The sequence below is a fragment of the Ischnura elegans genome, chromosome 7 (assembly GCF_921293095.1).
Source record: "Ischnura elegans chromosome 7, ioIscEleg1.1, whole genome shotgun sequence".
NCBI classification, from domain to species: domain Eukaryota; kingdom Metazoa; phylum Arthropoda; class Insecta; order Odonata; family Coenagrionidae; genus Ischnura; species Ischnura elegans.
In genome coordinates, this window is record NC_060252.1 from 56,948,531 (window position 1) to 56,968,800 (window position 20,270).

Below are 20,270 nucleotides of genomic sequence, written 5' to 3' on the forward strand. Positions count from 1 at the left end.
TTATATCAAACTCATCTTACTCATACCGGAATGCATTTTTAACTAGGTGCACCTAGGCTCATTCTAATAAATAACTGTGGAATCTCTGGTGCTGCATATTTTATAGCGTTATTTCTCGACTTATGTAGGCAATTAATCGCATCTGTTTTTTTTCACTCGTGAGTCATTGTAGCCATGAGAATAAGGTATATGAATGCATTGCTCGTCGTAAACTATAACAACTTTGTGTTCACTGAAGTAAAAATACCTTTTGGAAATCATTGTTTCGTGAAATATTTGTAGTCCTTTTTGTGTTCATCGTAAATCAAGGTGTTTACCGAGATACAAGTAAATAAATCAATTGTTTGCAGAGCGGAAAAAAATCAGGAAGAGGGAAACGTGAGCGCTGACGAAATTTATGAAGGTCATCCGCGGAAACGTCCTATTTTTGTGTTTTTTAGTTTCCTTCCGTACTAAATTTTTACGATGCAATCAACTTTTTTATGCTGAATTCAGTGACTGTCCAACGCAGTTTTGACAGAAGGCCTCGTTTGCATCTCGTCCATGGTAGTACACAATCGCTTTCATGGTTCGCATACATAATCCAGTAGGTATCGATTTTGTGAACTCAATAGCGGTGAAAAGTAAGCAGGTCCATGACGATATGAGCTTTCTGTGTCTTTGCGGGAACTTGAAAACAGCATCCCGTATTGTACCACGCAGCGCATGATTAAACAGAATAGTAATGCCGTGTCCCACAGAGCTCTCTTTTTTGCCATTTTATTAAAGGGATGAAGCGACTGGTCGTCATTTGTGCCGGTTTTAAAGTCATGATTGCTCCTGCTGGCTCACCAAGACTTGAAATATTTAATAGCGTTGATTTACCATAAAATATATTCTTATATAATAATAATATTTATCATACGGACTGATGCCCTTTTTTCAATTCATTGCGAGAGGCATTATTATATTACAAAATATTAACATAAGATATTTTGCTAAACAATTCAATTTGTGATTGCATTTTTTAATAAAAGTAAGAAATCTGTCGTTATACCAAATGTAACGAAATCCCTGATTATTCTAATAAAATTTTCATAACTCATGTAATTCGTTACTGCGTGTGGAATATGAAAAAGGTTTTGAGATTTGGAGTGAACTTATGAAACCCTTTAAAAAGAATAGATAAGAACATTTAATGTGATAATTTTACAACGTTTGAAAGAATGTTGTTCCTATGTTTCCTTCATCATGCTAGAGTACGAATATTGAGTAGTTACAAAATATTTTGGTGTTCACCACTTTCGGTCACAATTTCAGCTTTAAACCTCATAAATCTTAGAAATTAATTTTGAAACCTTTCAAGGCCTAAGTAATTTATGATAGAAAGGAAGCCAAACTATATAGCAATATTCAAGAATAGACCTTCCTAGGGTGATGCGTACGAGGCTGTAACAATCATTTTGTTAATGTCTCTAGATTTACGATAAATGAAATTAATATGTAGATTCATTAAGATGATTCATTGGCTTTGTGTTCTGCGAAACAAAATTTCTACGAAAAATTACCTTTACCTGAAATCACTTCGCCAAAAATCGGACGACAATAGTGTCTGACATAAAATATAATTCCCCTGTCTTTCATCAACATGTTAGAATTTGTTTGATCCTCAACACTGTCAGCGTGAGATCTATTTCTATTACAAAACATTGCTAGATTATGTGCGCGAGGCAGGAGGAATGAGATGTATTGCAGGATTTCCGATGATTATATTAGTCTAATCCACCGTAATACATGGTATATATGTCAAGGATGGCAGTGATACAATTTTAGGGAAGAATCAGAACTTTGTAATGCTGATAATTAAATAAATGTTATGATAATAGTGATGGATTACAAAATACTGTCTCATTCATTGAATAAATCAATATTATCAGTGACTACTTGGTTATTTTAACGCATCGTACAATATATAAAATTATAAATTTCTAAATATTTCATTTCTGTTAATTAAAACAGATCTATAAGAGTTAGAGGGCCACAGTTTATGGACGACGGATTCACTATGAGGCTTAAAAATTCTTAAATACTTTCTTTTTCGGAGTAAATCATCAGGCTAATCATCATTCGGGGCTCAGTTAGCTTGGAGGAAAGAGTGTTTGCTTCCCGGGTTGAAATCGCGGCGGCGGTGGAGATTTTTCGGAGACAACCCGATCCTTGCTAGGCTATTTCATGGCTAGATTTTTCGGAGACAACCCGATTCTTTCTAGGCTAAGTACAACACCTGTCCGTCGGATGGGACAATAAGCCTTGGTATCCTTAGAGCCTTTCGTTAAGGTCAGACTAATGACGACGTCGTGTTTCTCTCCATCCGTCCTTCCATACCCTTCCCTCATGGAGCAAATGACCTTTTCTCTCTTTATCCCCCTCCAAATACCATCCTATAATCATCGTTGTATCAGTAATTTCATTAACTTTTCTCTCCTTATGTTCTCAGGGCTTGGAGATAAAGGGACAAATGGTCCATTGCCCTGAGTCAGACACCATCCTGTTTGTGGGCTCACCGTTCCTCGACGGACTAGAGGGCCTTACCGGAAGGGGCCTCTTTCTTTCCGACATCCCCATCCACGACGCCACACGTGACGTCATCCTGGTTGGAGAGCAGTCCAGGGCACAAGTGAGTATTACTATGCATTACTATCAGCATTCGAGGATTTTTACGCTTGTGCTGGTGCAATGATTCTAATATTGTTTTACTGCAGTCTACGTTTCTTTCTCTACCATGTTAATTCCTTTTCTTTACTTCTGGTTCTTCTTTTCTGATTATTCCTCTTTACTTGGTGATACAAAGGTTTCTCTGGTCTACCTCCAGTTTTCTTCCAGCTGTAGGTCTGGAAGGCCCCTTTTTATAACGTATTTATAAACTCTTTTTGTTGTTTGTCATCTTGTCCGCGCCAAATCTTGCAACTCAATTTTTACCCATTTTTTATTAATTATGAAGCTGAAAATTTCGATATAACTGAGAACCGGATGACAAGTTATTATTTTAACACGTTTATAATAATTTTTATTGCATCTCGATTTTTATTCAGAATTTAAAATTAATTATGGAGATTCATTCAAAAATGTCCAAAATCCGATGGCAGCGCTGCGATCATTTAAACGAACGGGAATGATAGAAAGTCATAACAACACATTTGTTTATATCAAATTTCATTGAGAAATTGATTGAAGAAAAAGTTAATAGCAAAAGAAGAAGAAGGAGCGATAACAATATAAGGATGCACATAAAGTATGAAATTTACAATGTCATTTTTGACAAGTCAAATTTTTCATCGCTTGTGTACATTTGAACTATTCCAAGCTGAAAATGTTTAGCATTCCTATAGTTCGCGATAAAAACGTTTTTTTTCATAAATATTTATTTTTATTTTGTATTATTATTTTTAATCACCTTTATTAATGATCCATTTTACGCGTTTTGTACCGTCCGAGTAATGTTATTTAATGGCCCAATTAGTCGAAAGGATAGATATAAGAATGCGATTTCTCCCCGGAATAATGAAGGAATTTAATAAATGCTTGCCGGAACTCAATACGCATTTTATTTTATTCTTTTAATTTTTCATAAATGGCCGGAGTTCTTACTTCCCTTTGGTTCTCCTATAGAGGTGGATTCTTGGGTAGCATGAAGATGTTTTACAATCTTTAGATTAGTTTTCTCCGTTTATACCTAGCCCATGCCAGTTTCCTTCCCCTCCTGAGGTTTTTTTACTCCGTTAATTTTTATCTTTTCAATGCTCCTAATTGTGTCTTGGTGTCTGGTTTTCTTTTGACTTTACCCCTCCATTATGCTTTCTGTGGCGTATGAAGTAATTGACATAATGATATCTTTGATGGCTCATAGTATCTATCCCACGGTACCCTATGTTCCACTACTCTACAGTAAAACGTTTTTCTTCTTTTTCCAAGTTACCTTCAACATTCTTCTCCAGTAACATCGTTTTTCTAGTTGTAATAAATCCTATAACATGCTATGATAGTCCATGGCTTTCTTGAGACTTTTTTCGTACATTTTATCTATCAAAGCTATATTTTATGTGATGGAATTCTATTAATTTCTCCTCTTCTTTGAAAGTCTAGAGTAAAAATGTACCTACTTTTCACCTTATGTTTTGCTTATCACATGAAAGATTATCAGAGCATTAAAACAGCCAGCTGTTAAATAGAATTGAATAGTCATCAGGTGACGTGACCATGGATCATACGAGCCTATATTTATGTAAAATTCAGAAAAAAATATGAATAGATTACAAACATTATTATTTGTTGCCAAAAAAAATATTCGATCTATGTAAATATGTTTGCCAAAATAACATGAATGGTAAATTTAAAAGTTGCAGTCACAGCTTTAATTACTTTATGCGTATTAAAAATGAAAAATGTGCGGAAAAGTTGTGGTTGAATAATTTGGATCTTGTAAACAAACCGCCATGTTGTTTGTTTAAAAAAATAAATTAAAATTAACAATCGTAGTGAGGAGGCAATAATGATAGTGAGGGACGCGGAAAGAAAAACTAAGATAGTCGTGGATGGAGAGAACTAAGAGATAGACGTGCTATAAAAAGATCGGGAGAAAGAAGAAAAGGACGCAAAGAAAAAGGAGGCGCCTACGAGAGAGAAAAGTCGCGGAAGAAGAAATACGGCAGAACTGAAGTCAGTTCGTATAAGCCTTTCGCCTTTTACCAAAGATTTCCGCGGCGGGAGTTCAGTTGTATGTATAGACAATTTTGATTGTGCCCATTGGAACAGAAAGAGAAATTACGCAATATATTTGTATGATATCAGATTGTAAATTGGGGCCAATTAGTCTCCTTTGCGACATTTAGAATATAATTTGTAAAAAATGATTTTGGTGCATGTTATTTCTTAATTAAGTGTATTTCTGTACCCCAGTGTAACACGAAATAAGAAGTGGAAGGTAAGTTTCTTTACAATCTTTATTTTAAAAAACTGTTCCGTTTTCATAGGATGGTCTCCGAAGGCGAATGGACAAATTGAAGCGAAGCATTGAAGAGGCAAACTTGGCCGTGGACAAGGAACGGCAAAAGAACGTCAGTCTATTGCACCTCATATTCCCGCCGGATATTGCTCGGAGGCTATGGTTAGGTGAGTGAACATCCCAATAAAGCTCTAACCTACTAGTAAAATATTCTGTTCAAGTGGAAGAAGTGAATATATGCATTATATCAGTCAATCTTACTAGTCTTATTGATTTTTTTACTATATTACAATTTAATTTTCTTCTCAATTTCTCCTCGACCTTTAATTCGTAAAGTAGTCTGTAATTACTGACGAAATACAGGGTAAATTTTCCTGGATATCAGACAATTACTTATACCACTTATTTTTTATCACAGGTTTCAATGAATTATCATCATCTTCAGTTGCTAATTTAAAGATGATGATAATTCATTGAAACCCGGGTCGCGCTCTGATAAAAAATAAGTGGTATAAGTAATTGTCTGATACCCAGGAAAACTTATAATGGAATACCACAAAGTAAATCAAGAATTAGTTAATTTTGATATACAGGGTGTTTCAGAAGGAATCTGCAATACTTCAGGAGGCAGTAGGAGAGGCAATTTTAAGGATTTTTAGTCTTATAAACATGGGATCGCCGCTCCTTAGTTACTGAGCTATTGCACGCAACCATGCACTTTGCAGTTACCACGACAGCTCTCTGTCAAGCTTCCATTGTTGTTGCTAATCACCTCGGTAACTGGGGAAAATTACACGTCTCTCCCTTATCCGAAGAATGCTGCGCAACGACCATCACATAATTTTAGTTTCCATATCACCCGTGCAAATAATAGCAGAGAATTGATGTTTACTGCAACGAATGAAATAAATTTTCCTACATATTTTTATGAAAATATTTATGTTGTCCCTGAGAGTAAATCTATCATCGTAATTTTTTAATGTTCATGGCACCACTTAAGTTTTCATTTCATACGTGCTATTAATAACAGAAAAATTAAGTTTACTGCAATTTTAAAATAATTTTTCCAAAACTTTTATAAAGAGGTTAATTTATCTCTGGAACTTTCTTCATAAGTAATACGCCTCTGAAAGTGGAAATGTCTACTATTATTCCGATCCATTGTAAAAATGAGCTAATACTCACTTTATGGATTATATGTAACAAACATATCTCAAGCACAATCAGCACAAGTCTCAGTTCCCTTTCATTACTGCATATTACGTTATTCAGCGTTTTCTTGATAACTGCAAAGTATATCCAACAAACTTTTTGCGTTACCATAGCTCAGTAACTAAGGAGTTGCTTATGGAGAAAAAAGTGATTTTTTTCCACAACCTTCTACTGAAGTATTGCATATTCCTTCTGAAATACCCTTTCTATATATAGAAGTAGTGCATTGTACTTTTCATTTGAATTCAAAATCAGAATAACAAAATGGCAGAAGTCACTCTTCGAGTGCCCAATAAAAAGGATGATAATGGAATATGCAGTGCTTTTAATGATATGAAAATTGATCATTTCGAACCTAGAAAAGAACCTAATAATGAAATCAATAATTTCAGAATAATTCTAAGGAAATCGAGAATGAGTAATTTGACCGTTTACTTTTTGAAAATAGAGACTGAATATCTCGAGTGAAAATAATTTTCGACGGTGAATAAAGAGATATTACAATCGATCTCAATGAATTCTTTATCATTTTTTACAACGTAAAAAGTTTCAAAATTTTAAGGCTGTTTCGAGCAAAATTAAAGGCATTTGTTGATTTCTTTCGTACAATAAATATTACACCGGCGAATTTCAGAGCAAATAGATGAAATTGGAAGACTTTGGCTCGGCTTGGCAGAATTAGGAATGGTGTTAAACTTACATGGTCCAATATTCTATTTTTAAACAACTGTGACTGTTCAAAGATGCTGATGGTTTTTGTATTCCTATTTCATTGATTTGATTTCCTTCATACCATTGCAGTTATTTCTCCACCTTCGTCAAAGTCCATGTTCACCCTTTTCATTTCCATTTCATGATATTTGACGTCTCATGAATATGCAAGCGTATCAGTACACACGCTACAAGAGATGATCCAAAAAATTTGATTTCGATCGCTTTCAATTTAGTCAATTCGCAGTAATGAACATTTATTCAAATAAATGAGGAGTTGAATCTTCTCATTGGTTTATAATTTTTTCTCCTGATTTGAACATCAGAGCCTCTTGTAATTTCTAATGCTATCGTTTGTATTTCATGTTTTTATCATTACTATAGTTCTGTCATGTTTCTTACCTTCTAATTGATAGAATTGATGAATAGAACGCCGACTGAAAAGATGTATATAAGAAAAAATATCATTCCGATTCGTTTTATTTTTTATCTACATTCAATCGTATTTTTGCAGTTACGTGAAATAATCAATTTTGACAATGTCTCACTGCCAGGTTGTAGATATTGTCAACATGGATTTTTATATATTATTATTATTTTCGTTGACATGAATATTTATTTTATTCATTTCTAGATCACTGAAAAAAGTACATTTTGGCATTTTACATCGGGGTTTATTAAGCATTTCATCAAGTACACGCATACGAATAATTATTCTCTGGATAGGGGCAACCTTCCCAGGCGGGACTCGAATCCGCGTCTTCTTGTTTGGCATCGTAGACTTTACACCGCCGCCACTGAGGCCAGCGGGTGTATAAATACGACCAAAAACGATCGCCAAATTCAATTTTATATTTCAATTCTACTTGATTGCTTCCATTGTACACTTCTTCCTAATTCGCACCAGAGAACTGAATTTCAAGGGGAAAAATGACCCTTTAGAAATGGATGAGGATGCTTCCAATCTTTCTCGAAATTCCATTGCTTGATTTTTTTGGGCGTTTCGTTAATCGAATTATAGGCTCTTATTTTTTTTGGTTAATTGAATTGGAATCCGAAAGCTACGTATAACTTCGGTGTTTGTTCCTGCGGAGGTACGATTCTTAAATCCTAAAAATTCCCCAGTCGAAGAATGCGTAGCCTTCGTCCATCCTTTCCGTATCACGCGTGAACAGCAGTAATTAATGAACAGCAATTTCCCTCATTTTTCACTTGGCTTGATTGGATTTTTCACATCCCTTTCCGATTCCTTTTTGGTGCTCGGGGTGAAATATTCTCCCTGCGATTCTCACGCATTTCATTCATTCAGCTCGGAGATGAACGTAGGTGGAGGGATTGGTTTGGACGTATAACAAAGGACCATCTGGAGGGATTGGTTTCCGGAAGATTCGTGTTTCGGCTATTCCAGAATCCAGTCAAGCGAGACGCCGACTATTGGCCGAATTCTGAAGTAGACCTCCAAGGATACCAAGCAATTACTATAGGAAACTATGTTGAAAATGTCAATGGCATTGTAGGGTATTTACTGATTTCTCTTGTTATTTGGTCGGAATTTAGCCATCTTAACGTCGTAAGTAATACATTTTATTCATGTATATTTGTATATTCATGTACAATGCCTTTTAGTTGTCATTCACGACTGCAATTCATCATTTGCTGTGACGTGATTAGTAGGTTTAACTCTATGACCTTTGACCCCATTATGACCCTGGGAGGTCAAAAAATCAATAAAAGGGATCTATGAACTGCATAACCGACTTCGACGCCCTGTAAAACCTATGGTTCGACACGTTGGTTGACACGATGGCAGGACGTTTACTTCTATGACCTTTGACCTCCGTATTAACCTTGGATGTCTATTAGTGAATAATACGTGTGTTTGGACAATGTCAATTACTTGGGCACCTTATAAAACCCATGGATCGACACCTTTGTTGGTATCCTAATCTTTTTCCCACCCTTATGACCTTGACGGTGACCTTACTGGGTCAACGGTTGAATAAAAGTGTTGTTTTCGGTTTTGTCGTGTCCGAAACCCCATGAATTGACATCTTGGTCAATGAAATTCAGCCTTTATTCTATCTTAATTTTTTTAACATTGAAACTCCATAAGATAAATTCAAATTTTTGGTTTGGACCCACATTGTGAGTTCAAAAGGTCAAAATTGTAAAATTTTGCTTACACTCAACAAAAATTAGGACCTTACACCGTAGGTGTAAGTAATTTTCATGAATATTTCTCGATGCAAAGTTACTTAAATTACAGGTCAAAAATGACACACGACCTGTGGGACAGTCTGTATTGGAAACCACGTTGACAAATCAAAGACATTGCAGGGTATTTACTGATTTCTCTTGTTATTTTGCCAGAATTTAGCCATCAGAACGTCGCAAGCAAAACTTTTATTCATTTATATTTGTATATTCATGTACAATGCATTTTAGTTGTCATTCACTACTACAAGTCATCATATACTGTGATGTGGTTAATAGGTGGAAAGCGTTTCAGGTGATAATGATATTACACTTTTTGTTCCTAAAATGCTACTAAAAGTGTTTATTTTTAAAGTCACGCACTTATGGTCATTAAGAACCCCTTGATTATTCACCGTGAGCAAGTTGTGGATTTCCCATGTATAGTTTATACTTTCTTAATCTTTGTTGTTATTTTTTCATGCCCCTAGGTATCAAAAACATCCTCAAAACCAAGAAAAATCTTTCTTAATATTATAAATATTGACAATATAAATCTTCGAAAATTACCTTTTTAATTGGCTCGTACTTGTGACAAAAAATACCGCCGAATTTATTTACCTTTCAATTTTATGGTATTCGTTTCATTATATATTTCCTTTTAATTTATTCCAGAGAATTCATTTTCATGGAAAAACTGCTACAACATTTCTCCCTTCCATGTTGATATTTCTCGTTATAACGTGCGTCAACCACGATTGGTCTCTTATGAGCAGTGGAGGTGAACTTTAGAATTTGATTTCTTTTTTCATTTATTCCTCGATCCAATACCAACATTCTTTTCGATTAAAAAATATCGATTGACCAGGAATGAATAAAAAAGTTGGAATCCTCGGATTAGCAGATGGTGAAACTTGGGAGTTCCTGAAGATCTGTACCAAGATTGAAAAATTGGAAAAAAATATAGAGATAAACCATCTCGAGAGGGATGAGATTGAGAAAACTGAATTTCACTCCAATAAAGAAAAGATATCTGGGAGTAAAATTATTATTCCTCGGAGAAATTTCAAAATTGTTCGTACAATATCCCGTATTTCCTTTCCAATATACGGTAGAATCTCAAAAATTCAGTGGCGTATAGATTTTATGTTGGCTCAACAAGTTTTTGCCGGCGAATGTTTTAGAATTCCTGGCTATCATGAAACTCTCGTTAATGAATAGAGCCGCTGATGTTGATGTAAAAAATTGGAAAAATTCCACACGTTGTGTCTAGCAATTGGTGGTAATTTAGTTATGCTCAGGTCTTTATCCAAACCAGTTACCTGCTGAAACATGCGGCAAGCCAATTGTACTCTCCGTTCTCATTCGACTGCAAATATTCGAAAATAAATCCTCTATTATAATCTTTCTTATAAATAATGCAATCCTAAAGTACATTTTTTCTGCGAGTTTTTTAGAATTCCTGGATATCATGAAGCTCTCACCAATGAATAGAGACGCTGATTTGAACGTAACCATGGAAAATTTCTACACGTTGTGTCTAACAATTGGTGGTAATTTATTCATACTTAGGTCTTAATCCTAACCAGTAGCCTGCGAAAAATTCGTCAAGCCAACAGTGCGCCGCGTTCTCATTGAACTACTACACGAAAAAAGCACCTATTAATTATTGAATCCTCAGATAAAATTTTTTCATCAAAATATTTTATTTTATATATTTCTTACCTGTATGGATTGAGTGTGACCGTGATGACCTATTGTTAGTCATAGCAGATAAAAGTCAAGTGCTTTAACACGTATTGAAATTCCTTCATTGGCTCAAATGAGTAACAATTCATTCTTAACTGTGAAATACTATGTAAATAAGTAGGTTTCTCACATTTTCACAGAACAATATATTTTTAAACCATATACTCTTTTTATTTTTCTATGATGATTGGGGAACATGCTTTTACCGTCAAGTTTGGTCTAAAAGTGAATTTGTTAGACTCCGCTCTCACTTGGTGAAAATTCATGCCAAATGAACAGTCTTTGTAGATTTCCGCAGAATTTTTTATCGGAGTGACGCTAAGGCGTCGAAAGACTCGAGAATCTATAAGCGTCAAAAATCGTCGTATCGATAAAAAAATTCTGCGGAAATTCACAAAGTTTGTTTAGTATATAAATTCAACGATTCAAAAAATATTCTTTCTCAGTTGCAAATTTCAACAGTCTGCTCTATTCGTTTATTTTTTAATTAAGTTACTCAGTTGTTTTATTCCATCTCAATTCACGCCTACGGGTTTCAGAAATGATTTAAGTCAGTGTTTTCTAAAATTAAATTCTGCCCCTGGCAATTATTTGACGCGGCACGCGTGAAAAAGTAAGCTTGTAATTGCTTCTGATGGGAGCGGTTGTTGAGTGTCAACATCCAGAAGCTTTCTAAATTCTCTCGGTTGAGTGACTCGATCAAGTCTACAACATGAGTTTAAAAAAAATTTTATTCTACTTCACTCTCACTGCCTATCACTGAATTGGTTTTTTTAACTTCTGACGTAGCTGTGAATAGCCTATCATTGTTTGAACAATGGTTATTTTAAATTTATTTCTTGAAATACGTTCAAGATATATTTTTCTGAAATACCTTTATTCCTAATCAGCAATTCACAACGTGTTTCAGGTCGTTTTACGGCTTTCCAATTAATATTTTTAAATTTTCGACTGCTTCATGCGTGGTAATAAAGTTCATTGGTGAATGTGATGAATTTAATTTCGGGAGAATAATAAAGAATTTTTTTTAATCACACGTTTTCCAGTCCTCTCTTTCTTTAGCATTGTTGACACGAGTGCTAGAGAATAGTTAACCCAGCAATTCGGATATATGTTAGTGTCTAGAACCTCCTTGTAGACTTTAGCAAAGGAAAGGAATCACACAAAGTTTGTTATTAGAACTTCTTTGGTCCTCATGAGACTCAGAGAATTTTACTTCCTTGTTGGAAAGTTTTCCCTCCCTAAGACTTGGGCCAAAGACGGGCGGGTTATTGAGCTTGAATCCTTTCAAATCATGGACATGGTGATAGTTTGAAGAATCTGACCTCCAGAGATGGAAAAGAAAATTAATTAATGTTAGTTTTAATGAGAAACGAGGAAAGTTTTGTATCCTTTAATGGTTTCAGTCCCGTAAAACCTCAAGTCTAATGATGAAACAATTATTTGATTTTAAATATTTAAGTTATTTAAAAATAAGAGATAGTTATGAAGACATCAATTTCGTTGTTGTTTATTTGGAATTTAAATTAAATAAATTTTGAAAATCAGGTCAGTAACGGAAGGACATGATCTGGAATATTCTCAAAATCTTTTAAAATATCATGGAATAAGAGAAATTTTGTCTCTGAAAATGCAAATAATTTACCTAGCGTCTTTAAAGTAGGATGACATGTTTTAATTGAAAAAAAGATAATTAATTTTTCAAAATTTACCATTTCTATTGGAATATATTCCATTATAGTTATGCTTTATTTTTCCTTCAAGTACTTACAAGTGTACTTCCCTAATAAGTAATAAGAAATTTAACGTATTCCATACGACTCACGTTGACCGATCTGCTTTATTTGACGCATTACTTTAGTAAAACTTATTCACATGTAAGTTCACTTGTACTTACTTAATGCATACTCAAAATATCGTTAAGTTTTACGCAATAATTTGCGTCAAATAAGTCAGATCGGTCAACGTGAGTCATACGTCCTCTCAATATCCGCTTTATACTTATATTTCTCTCCGCAGAGTTTGCATACCATTATCCGAGAAAACGCTATTTTTTTTCAATCCATCTAAACAAACCCGTTTATTAATGTATCTACTGCATAGATAATTATGATGTCGCTTCATAAACGGAATCTTATAGCATTTTTCTGATTGATGCACAATGGCATTGTATTTATGACTTCTTATAAACAAATTTTTATTTATTTATAATTATGCTTTCCCAATAACCCAAGGGAAAACACTTTAACAAAACATTGATTGCCAATTAAATATTTGCAAAATGTACAAAATATAAAAAATAAATACCAATGACAATACGTTCAATGGTGTCAGGCTCAACTTTGTGGAAGTTGAAGTTCACAAATGAGAAAACGAAGCCGTTTTTTCATTTGTGGACCAATGACAATAATTATTTCCATAAGGTTACTGAATTGCAAAAGAATTATATTAAATAGCATTGAAAAAATAAAAATAAACACCCGTTTTCAAGTTCTAAAGTACTTATTCCGATCAAAATATTAAATTCACATACAATCAATACATAATTTGCAGGCGATCAATACGCATGTTTTTTCACTGACAAATTTACCTTGGAGGTAAATATATTTTTATCCCACGATAAGTCTAAGTGGTCAATTACAGTATTTATTCATTGCATATTCTTACAAGTTGCGAGCTAGAACAGTGTATGGATTTAACAAATGGAATAAATAAAGTTGGCTGGTGCCTTTGGTTTAAAAATTAACTGGAATACCAAAATTAGCTTTCTACGTATTGTAGCTAAAGGCTATTTCTTTGTATAAATAAGTTTGCTTATAGTTTGGAATAAAGAAAAGTTTATTCTTCAGCGTACTATGTTGAGCTCCAACTCTTACACAATGGGTGATTTTGTCGTCCGCACAACACCATCATATTACCCTTGTATACTCATTCAATACCGTTCGAGTCCCAGGACTCCAGCGGCAAATCACCCATAAACCTGAAAATAGCTGATCGTGATAGGTGCTCCCGCTTTCGTTTTTTAATCCATTGTTCTTCGAACCCTGTTTTATGATTCTTCTTCCTAAATATTTTACCCTACATATCTCATCGCTTGCCAACTATTCCCTTTGCTATTTCTGTTGGTAAATCTCGTCATATGATGAAACTTGAATCGATTTGTTTCTCTCCAGTGTCAACTCTAGAAGTTAGCCCAACATCTTGATTATATCAGTGTTTAATGAGGCCACATCGTAAAAAACGGGACATAATCCTAATGCACTTTTTTTTAATTGTGCACTTGGTGTGTGGATTGAAATAATAATTACATATTGTTTGGAATGAAAGAATTGTATATATTTCATATTTTTTCCATTGATGTTTTGCAGACCATATAGTGTACTTTTATCGCCCTCCCAAAACCATAGCTCTGTTATTATGTGCTTTTTCAAAGCCGTATTGAGCCTACATTTAAGTATTGGAACTCCGAACACACCTGGCCCCCAAAAAAGGAAAGCCCTATTCGGGTGCGGGCTGTGTTCGCGCTGTCGTGTTTCACTTTTTTCCGATCCCATTTATTCAACCCTCGTCTGATGTATCCAAACTGGCTGAGCGCTACATGAAGACATGTTTTTGCTTCTCTTACGTTGTTAGCGTTTTCAAAATATCATATCATTTAAGTCATACCTGTTCTTTCTCCTTGTAAATTAGAAATACCTTCACTTATTATTAGTGATAAATAGATATGTAACAGAAATATTAATAACGTACTCAATTTTCAGAGAAATTTTATTTGTAGTATTTTACTATGAATGATATCGAGGATCTCTTAAATGGTCAAACAAAAATAGTAGTTAATTGTAACACAACTCTTATCCAATATGTCCGTCAAAACAAGGTCGGCGAGTCCACTTGGAGGAAACAGGGCATGAAATTACAGAACCCTTTCTATTAGGCACTTCAGTATGCTGTATACAAAAATATAAGTGTATTTACAGTCATTAGTACATGAGGTATGTTTTTCAGCACTATAAAATGATTGCTGTTCCGCGCTCTAGAATTCATTTCAATTGCCTTCCCCAAACCTTAACACAGTAAGCTAAAAAAATTGGATAGAGGAGTGATTCGTAAAAATACTACTGCGAATGAACAAATGGCGTAGAAATTCGGAGGTAACGTGCTGGCCTGATATTTTTGATCACTTATGAATTGATACCTTTAACCCTTTGGTGACTGTGCTCAGAAAACTTACGCGAAGTTATGCAGGGTCGATCATATAATGTCCCCACATAGCTTTACATGTCTTAAAAGGACGCTTACCTCCATCCCTATGTGTCAAATTTTGTCTTTCTTCGTGAGTTATTGCTTATTGACACCTTACCCTGTAATCTTTAATTTCTGAGGGAGTATGGAATAGAATATTTGAAACATTTCCCTGGTCCTTGCAAACCGGTCGGCAACGTACGAGAGGGGAGTACTAAATGCGAGGTGTGTTTTTTAAGTAAGCGCTAATTTGAAAAAAAAAAATACTAGTAAACTTATTGTGTCAATTTTATTTTTACATAAAATTCCACGCTTTAAGTCTCCCGTGACTGTGCTTAGAAAACTTACGCGGATGAATGTGTGGGGTACCTCAAGTATTTATAATTCATGAATAGGGTGGTTTCCTTCATCAAAGAAAACGAAAGGCATTGATTGCGATTCGTTACCCGCCATTAGTGTATTCATAATATACAAATTATTTGGTTTTAGAAATCCCAGTATAGACGAATGTTAACGGTCAATTTTATCCACATTTGAAAAAGGCCAGATTGGCGCCCATGCGATGCCACTACACGTGACGTCACAGGAACCTAGTTTCTATACGAGTAGATAGGAGTTTTACATCGTCTGAGATTACCAACGCATGCATGAGGCACAGAGCTCAGGGAAACATGTCTTAATAATCACTTATTAAAACTGGCCATCGTCGGAAAGTTTCCTTCGTTTGATAAGGTTTTAATAATCCATAATTAAGCCAAGCGCTACGTGCTAGCAGGGTACTCTGCTACCTGCTTGCAGTCTGCATCGTATCAGCACTCAAAGCCTCGCCCCAAGGTCACCTCACACGGTGACAGCGGGAACCAGAATGACGTCACACGGCGTTTTCCCAGCATTCATACTTAGCCGTCGCTTTTTCGCGCGCTTGAAATTTTTCACTTTTCTTTTAATCGCTAAAAATAGATATCGCCATTTAAAAATGTAAAAACGAGAAACACGTACTCCAGGAGTAATAATCTTTCGATTTAGGCAATAAAAAAATAATAGGAAACCACCCTATTAGACGTTGTATTTTAGTCTTTCTTATTATTCAATACCATGGTTCTTTTTTAATGATATAATATAGTGTTTCGCATAATTTATAAATGAATTGTTGGCTACATTTAGGCTTTTACATTGATTTGGTGCGAAATGGCAGGAATCTTTCATATTTTGCTATTTTAACTGTACATTGACTAACGTGCTATGAAAAAACAAGTATAAAAGGAGCCATCATGTAGAATATAGGCGTTATTGAAGTAATAATATAATATAATTTATTGCATTCATCTTTTATCCCTGCACTCATGTAACAAACAAGCTTTTTTATTCCCACCAACAGCTGTGCGGGTTAATTCAGTAACCCCGCCATTAAAAATTTAAATTTTCAAAAGCAAATTAAAATTCATTCGTCGCCTAAATAACGACAAAGCGGTTGAGCTTAAATACAAAAAAATATCAAAAGAACAAAATAAATAATAAAATATTCATAAAAAATTAACATAATTAGGGGTAACTGAGTTACCTCGTAATACAGTTACCACAGTAACGGATGGATTAAAAATGACGTAAAAATCATCGCCTTGTAACCGCACTATATTCCAAGGCCCAAAATAAATGGTAAAGCGATAGAGATATGAATTCTCATCATTTGGCGCCCCACAGGCGCGCACAGCGTTACTGGGGAACCATGTTCACTGCAATCAGCGAGGTCACACTCCAATAATTTTGGAGCACATTTTTTTGTGTTGCGTGAGTAGTATGCTGTTTGAAATAACAGAAAGTTATGTACTAAAAAATTGAGGACAATGGTTATTAATTATTTTGAAATTTTAAAAGTATATTTCCTTTAATACATTTTTGAGTAACATTATAATATTTACATCGCAAATTGCAATTTCTATTATTCTTTTATGTTTACATAATTTTTTATTTTCTCTTTTTTTTCAATAATATATACTATTATTTTGATCATATTCAATGAAAAAATAAACATTCAACAACTAAAAACTTTATAAACTAGAAAATTGAAAGACAAAGGAATGATTATCACCCTTAAAATTTAAGGATTCACACTCAACAATTAAGGGTTAAAATGGAGGCCAGATTAAGGCAGTGAAAGCACTACGTTCGTGTGATTTTTCCCCCTACCAGATTGACCGATGGTATCCTAACATCTCTCGCCTATGGAGGCAGCTTGAGGAGTTGCATGTAGCTGCACATGAAACTTGTATCTCCATTTTTTTCTTTTCCAGGGCATTTATGATCCTTCCCTCCTATCTCTCTATTTCACTGACACCTAGCCTCCGAAGTGCAGCTTATTCGGCTGGCGTCCCGGAAGTGTTCGCGATATCGTGTTTCAATTTTTTCCGACGCCTGTTTTTCAACTCTTGTGTTTCTCTCGTTCTTCCACCAGGAGAGTCGATCGAGGCGACACGGCATGAGGACGTAACCATGCTGTTCAGCGACATCGTCGGCTTCACATCCATCTGCTCGACGGCCACTCCGATGATGGTAGTCGACATGCTCGAGAGCCTGTACTCCAAATTCGACATATACTGTGGGCAGCTGGATGTTTATAAGGTACTAAAAAAGGAGTGGAGAGAGGAAAAAAAACTCGAAACAGCTGAGCATCGATCCGCTTGTTCAATGGTGCGCCGAAGCTGCTGTTTTGGAGGGGTCGATACGGGGAGCATGGTTCGCGAAACATTCAATGATGCCCTCAACCCAAAAACCCGTCATGTTTTCCTCCCATCTCCGTGTTTCCGTTGGCCAAAAATCCTGCGGCATCCTCGTTTTGAAGGAGACGATCATGGCCCATGGCCAACAATGCCTTCTCTTGCGGGTTGCGCCTTTTATGAGCCCATGTTATCGACACAGCCTACATCCTATCCCCCTTCTCACTTGTCAATATCTTCCTCCACGTTTCTACCCATGGTCCCAATATTCTGCACCCGTCAGCCTTTTCCTACCGCTCTTCCTGTTCTTGTTTGTGAGCTCTTGAAGTGGATCCGTTAGTCTTTGTGTCATGACCTCCTTTTCCCCTCTTACTTGTCATGCATGCTTATCGATAAGTCCTGCCTGCCTACTTTCGGTCATAATCCTACTTTATTCCTTATCCTGAGTAGCTTTGTCCGCTAATTCCCACCTGCACAACTTCAACAGATTCAGGCTTCAATAGGGTAGTTTCCTTCATCAAAGAAAACAAAAGGCAATAATTGTGATTCGTTACCCACCATTAATGTATTCATAATATACAAATTATTTTGTTTTAGAAATGCCGGTTTAAACGAATGGCAATGGTCCATTTTTATCCTCATTTGAAAAGGACCAGATTGGCGCCCATGCGATGCCACTCCACGTGACGTCACAGGGACCTAGTTTCTATAGGAGAAGATAGGAGTTATACATCGTCTGAGGTAACCAATGCATGCATGAGGCGCAGAGCTCAGGGAAACATGTCTTAATAATCACTTATTAAAACTGGCTAAGGTCGGAAAGTTTTCCTCGTTTGATAAGGTATTAATAATCCTTATTTAAGCCAAGCGCAACCAGCCAGCAGGGCACTCAGCTACCCGCTAGCAGCCTGCGACGTATCAGCGCTAAGCCTCGCCTCAAGGTCACCTCACCGGGCGGGAGGGGGAACCAGAAATACGACGCACGGAGAGATTTCCCGGCATTCATACTTATGCGTCGCGTTTTCGCGCGCTTGAAATTTTTCACTTTTCATTTAATCGCGAAAAATAGATATTGTCATTTAAAAATCTAAAAGCGTGAAATACTTACTCCAGGAGTAATAATCTTTCGATTTAGGCAATAAAAAAATAATAGGAAACAACCCTACTGGTGGAACTTAGATATATTTAAATAAATAAAAGATCGTAGCTTGCTATACTATATTATTCAAATAGTAGATGAAAAACCTAGCACTCAAAAGTTAATGAAAGGTTTATTTATTCTTGTATCCGCTCTTTTTTTCCTCTCTTCTATCTAGCATCTGTCCTAAATTATTTACCAATTATTTACCATGGCAAATGTCGGTAGTGTGTCAATAAACCTTTATTCTTTTTCAGTCCTAGGTTTAATTCTAGTTTTTTAGTCATTCATTAGCATTATTTTTCCTCAGTTGTTATTTATCAATCTAACTTCATTTTTAAGCTTAACTTTTCATATTAATTTTTCCAACAATTTATCATACTCTTTTACTTTAATTTCACTCTTTTCAACCCCTTCTGATATCATCCCATTTATATTCCACCTCCCCCTTCTTTTTTTCCCTACAATGTCCTTCTATCACGAATCTTCTTCCTCTTCTTGTATATCTGCCTTCTTCCTTTATTCCTCTATATTTCCTCTTTTTGTCCTTATCTTTACATCTTTTCCTCTTTCTCTTTCTTGTCCCTGGCACCATTTCAATTTTTATTTCTCGGAGGCTATCTCTCTTCGGGTATTCATCTCTCTTTGCTATCATTTTATTCCATCTTTTATCTTGTTATTTCCTTCGTTTCCGTTCTTTCACTCTCTCTTCTGGTTTAGGTGTATGCACGCAACGAAGGCATTTACCGAGAAAAATCTATTTCTCCTAGGCCGAATTGTTAACCCGAATCAAAGTGATCGGATCGGCCGTAGATATTAAGTATTCGTTTATGTGGTGTAGTCGAAGCTAATCCTAATACTTAGTACTCGATACAACGCCACCACCGATTTTCTGAGCTTCCTTATTACCAATTGTAATTATATATTCTTGTCTTATTTTTTTATGTGGCCGAACTATATGATAGGCCTTGGGAAAAAAGCTTCAAGGTCATTCGAACTTTTCTTCCGCACTCCTTGTCTAAACATTGGGCAAAGAATCCAAAATATGGAGGAAACTACACCTTTTTAACCTTAAGGAGGTTATGGATGTCTGTTTATTAAAACTCTTGTTTTTACTCGTTAAAAGTAAATATGAATTTCCCAATCTAGCATTACTTTGGCCAGTCTCATGATTTTAGTGCTGAATTTGGAAGTAAATGTACTCAATTTTGTATTTCGTTTTTATCTTTCGTGGAGTTATGTTCTTAAAAAAATTTGATTAAATCATTATTTTACTCACTTGCCACAGTCCGCTTCTTTCGCGAAGGAAATGAGTGAGATATTCGTGATG

At 35.4% G+C, this 20,270-nt stretch overlaps 1 protein-coding gene and 1 pseudogene across 1 annotated transcript in view; both read left to right on the forward strand.

Moving 5' to 3' along the window:
- The window catches only part of LOC124162234 (head-specific guanylate cyclase), a 342,294-nt gene that overhangs the window by 297,744 nt on the left and 24,280 nt on the right, over positions 1 to 20,270 (forward strand). The window contains exons 6-8 of the mRNA XM_046538695.1: positions 2,477 to 2,656; positions 5,010 to 5,148; positions 17,541 to 17,707. Of these exons, the coding sequence (XP_046394651.1) occupies positions 2,477 to 2,656; positions 5,010 to 5,148; positions 17,541 to 17,707 (486 nt within the window). The remainder of the gene's footprint in view (positions 1 to 2,476; positions 2,657 to 5,009; positions 5,149 to 17,540; positions 17,708 to 20,270) is intronic.
- Positions 4,681 to 4,791, forward strand: LOC124163109 (annotated as a pseudogene).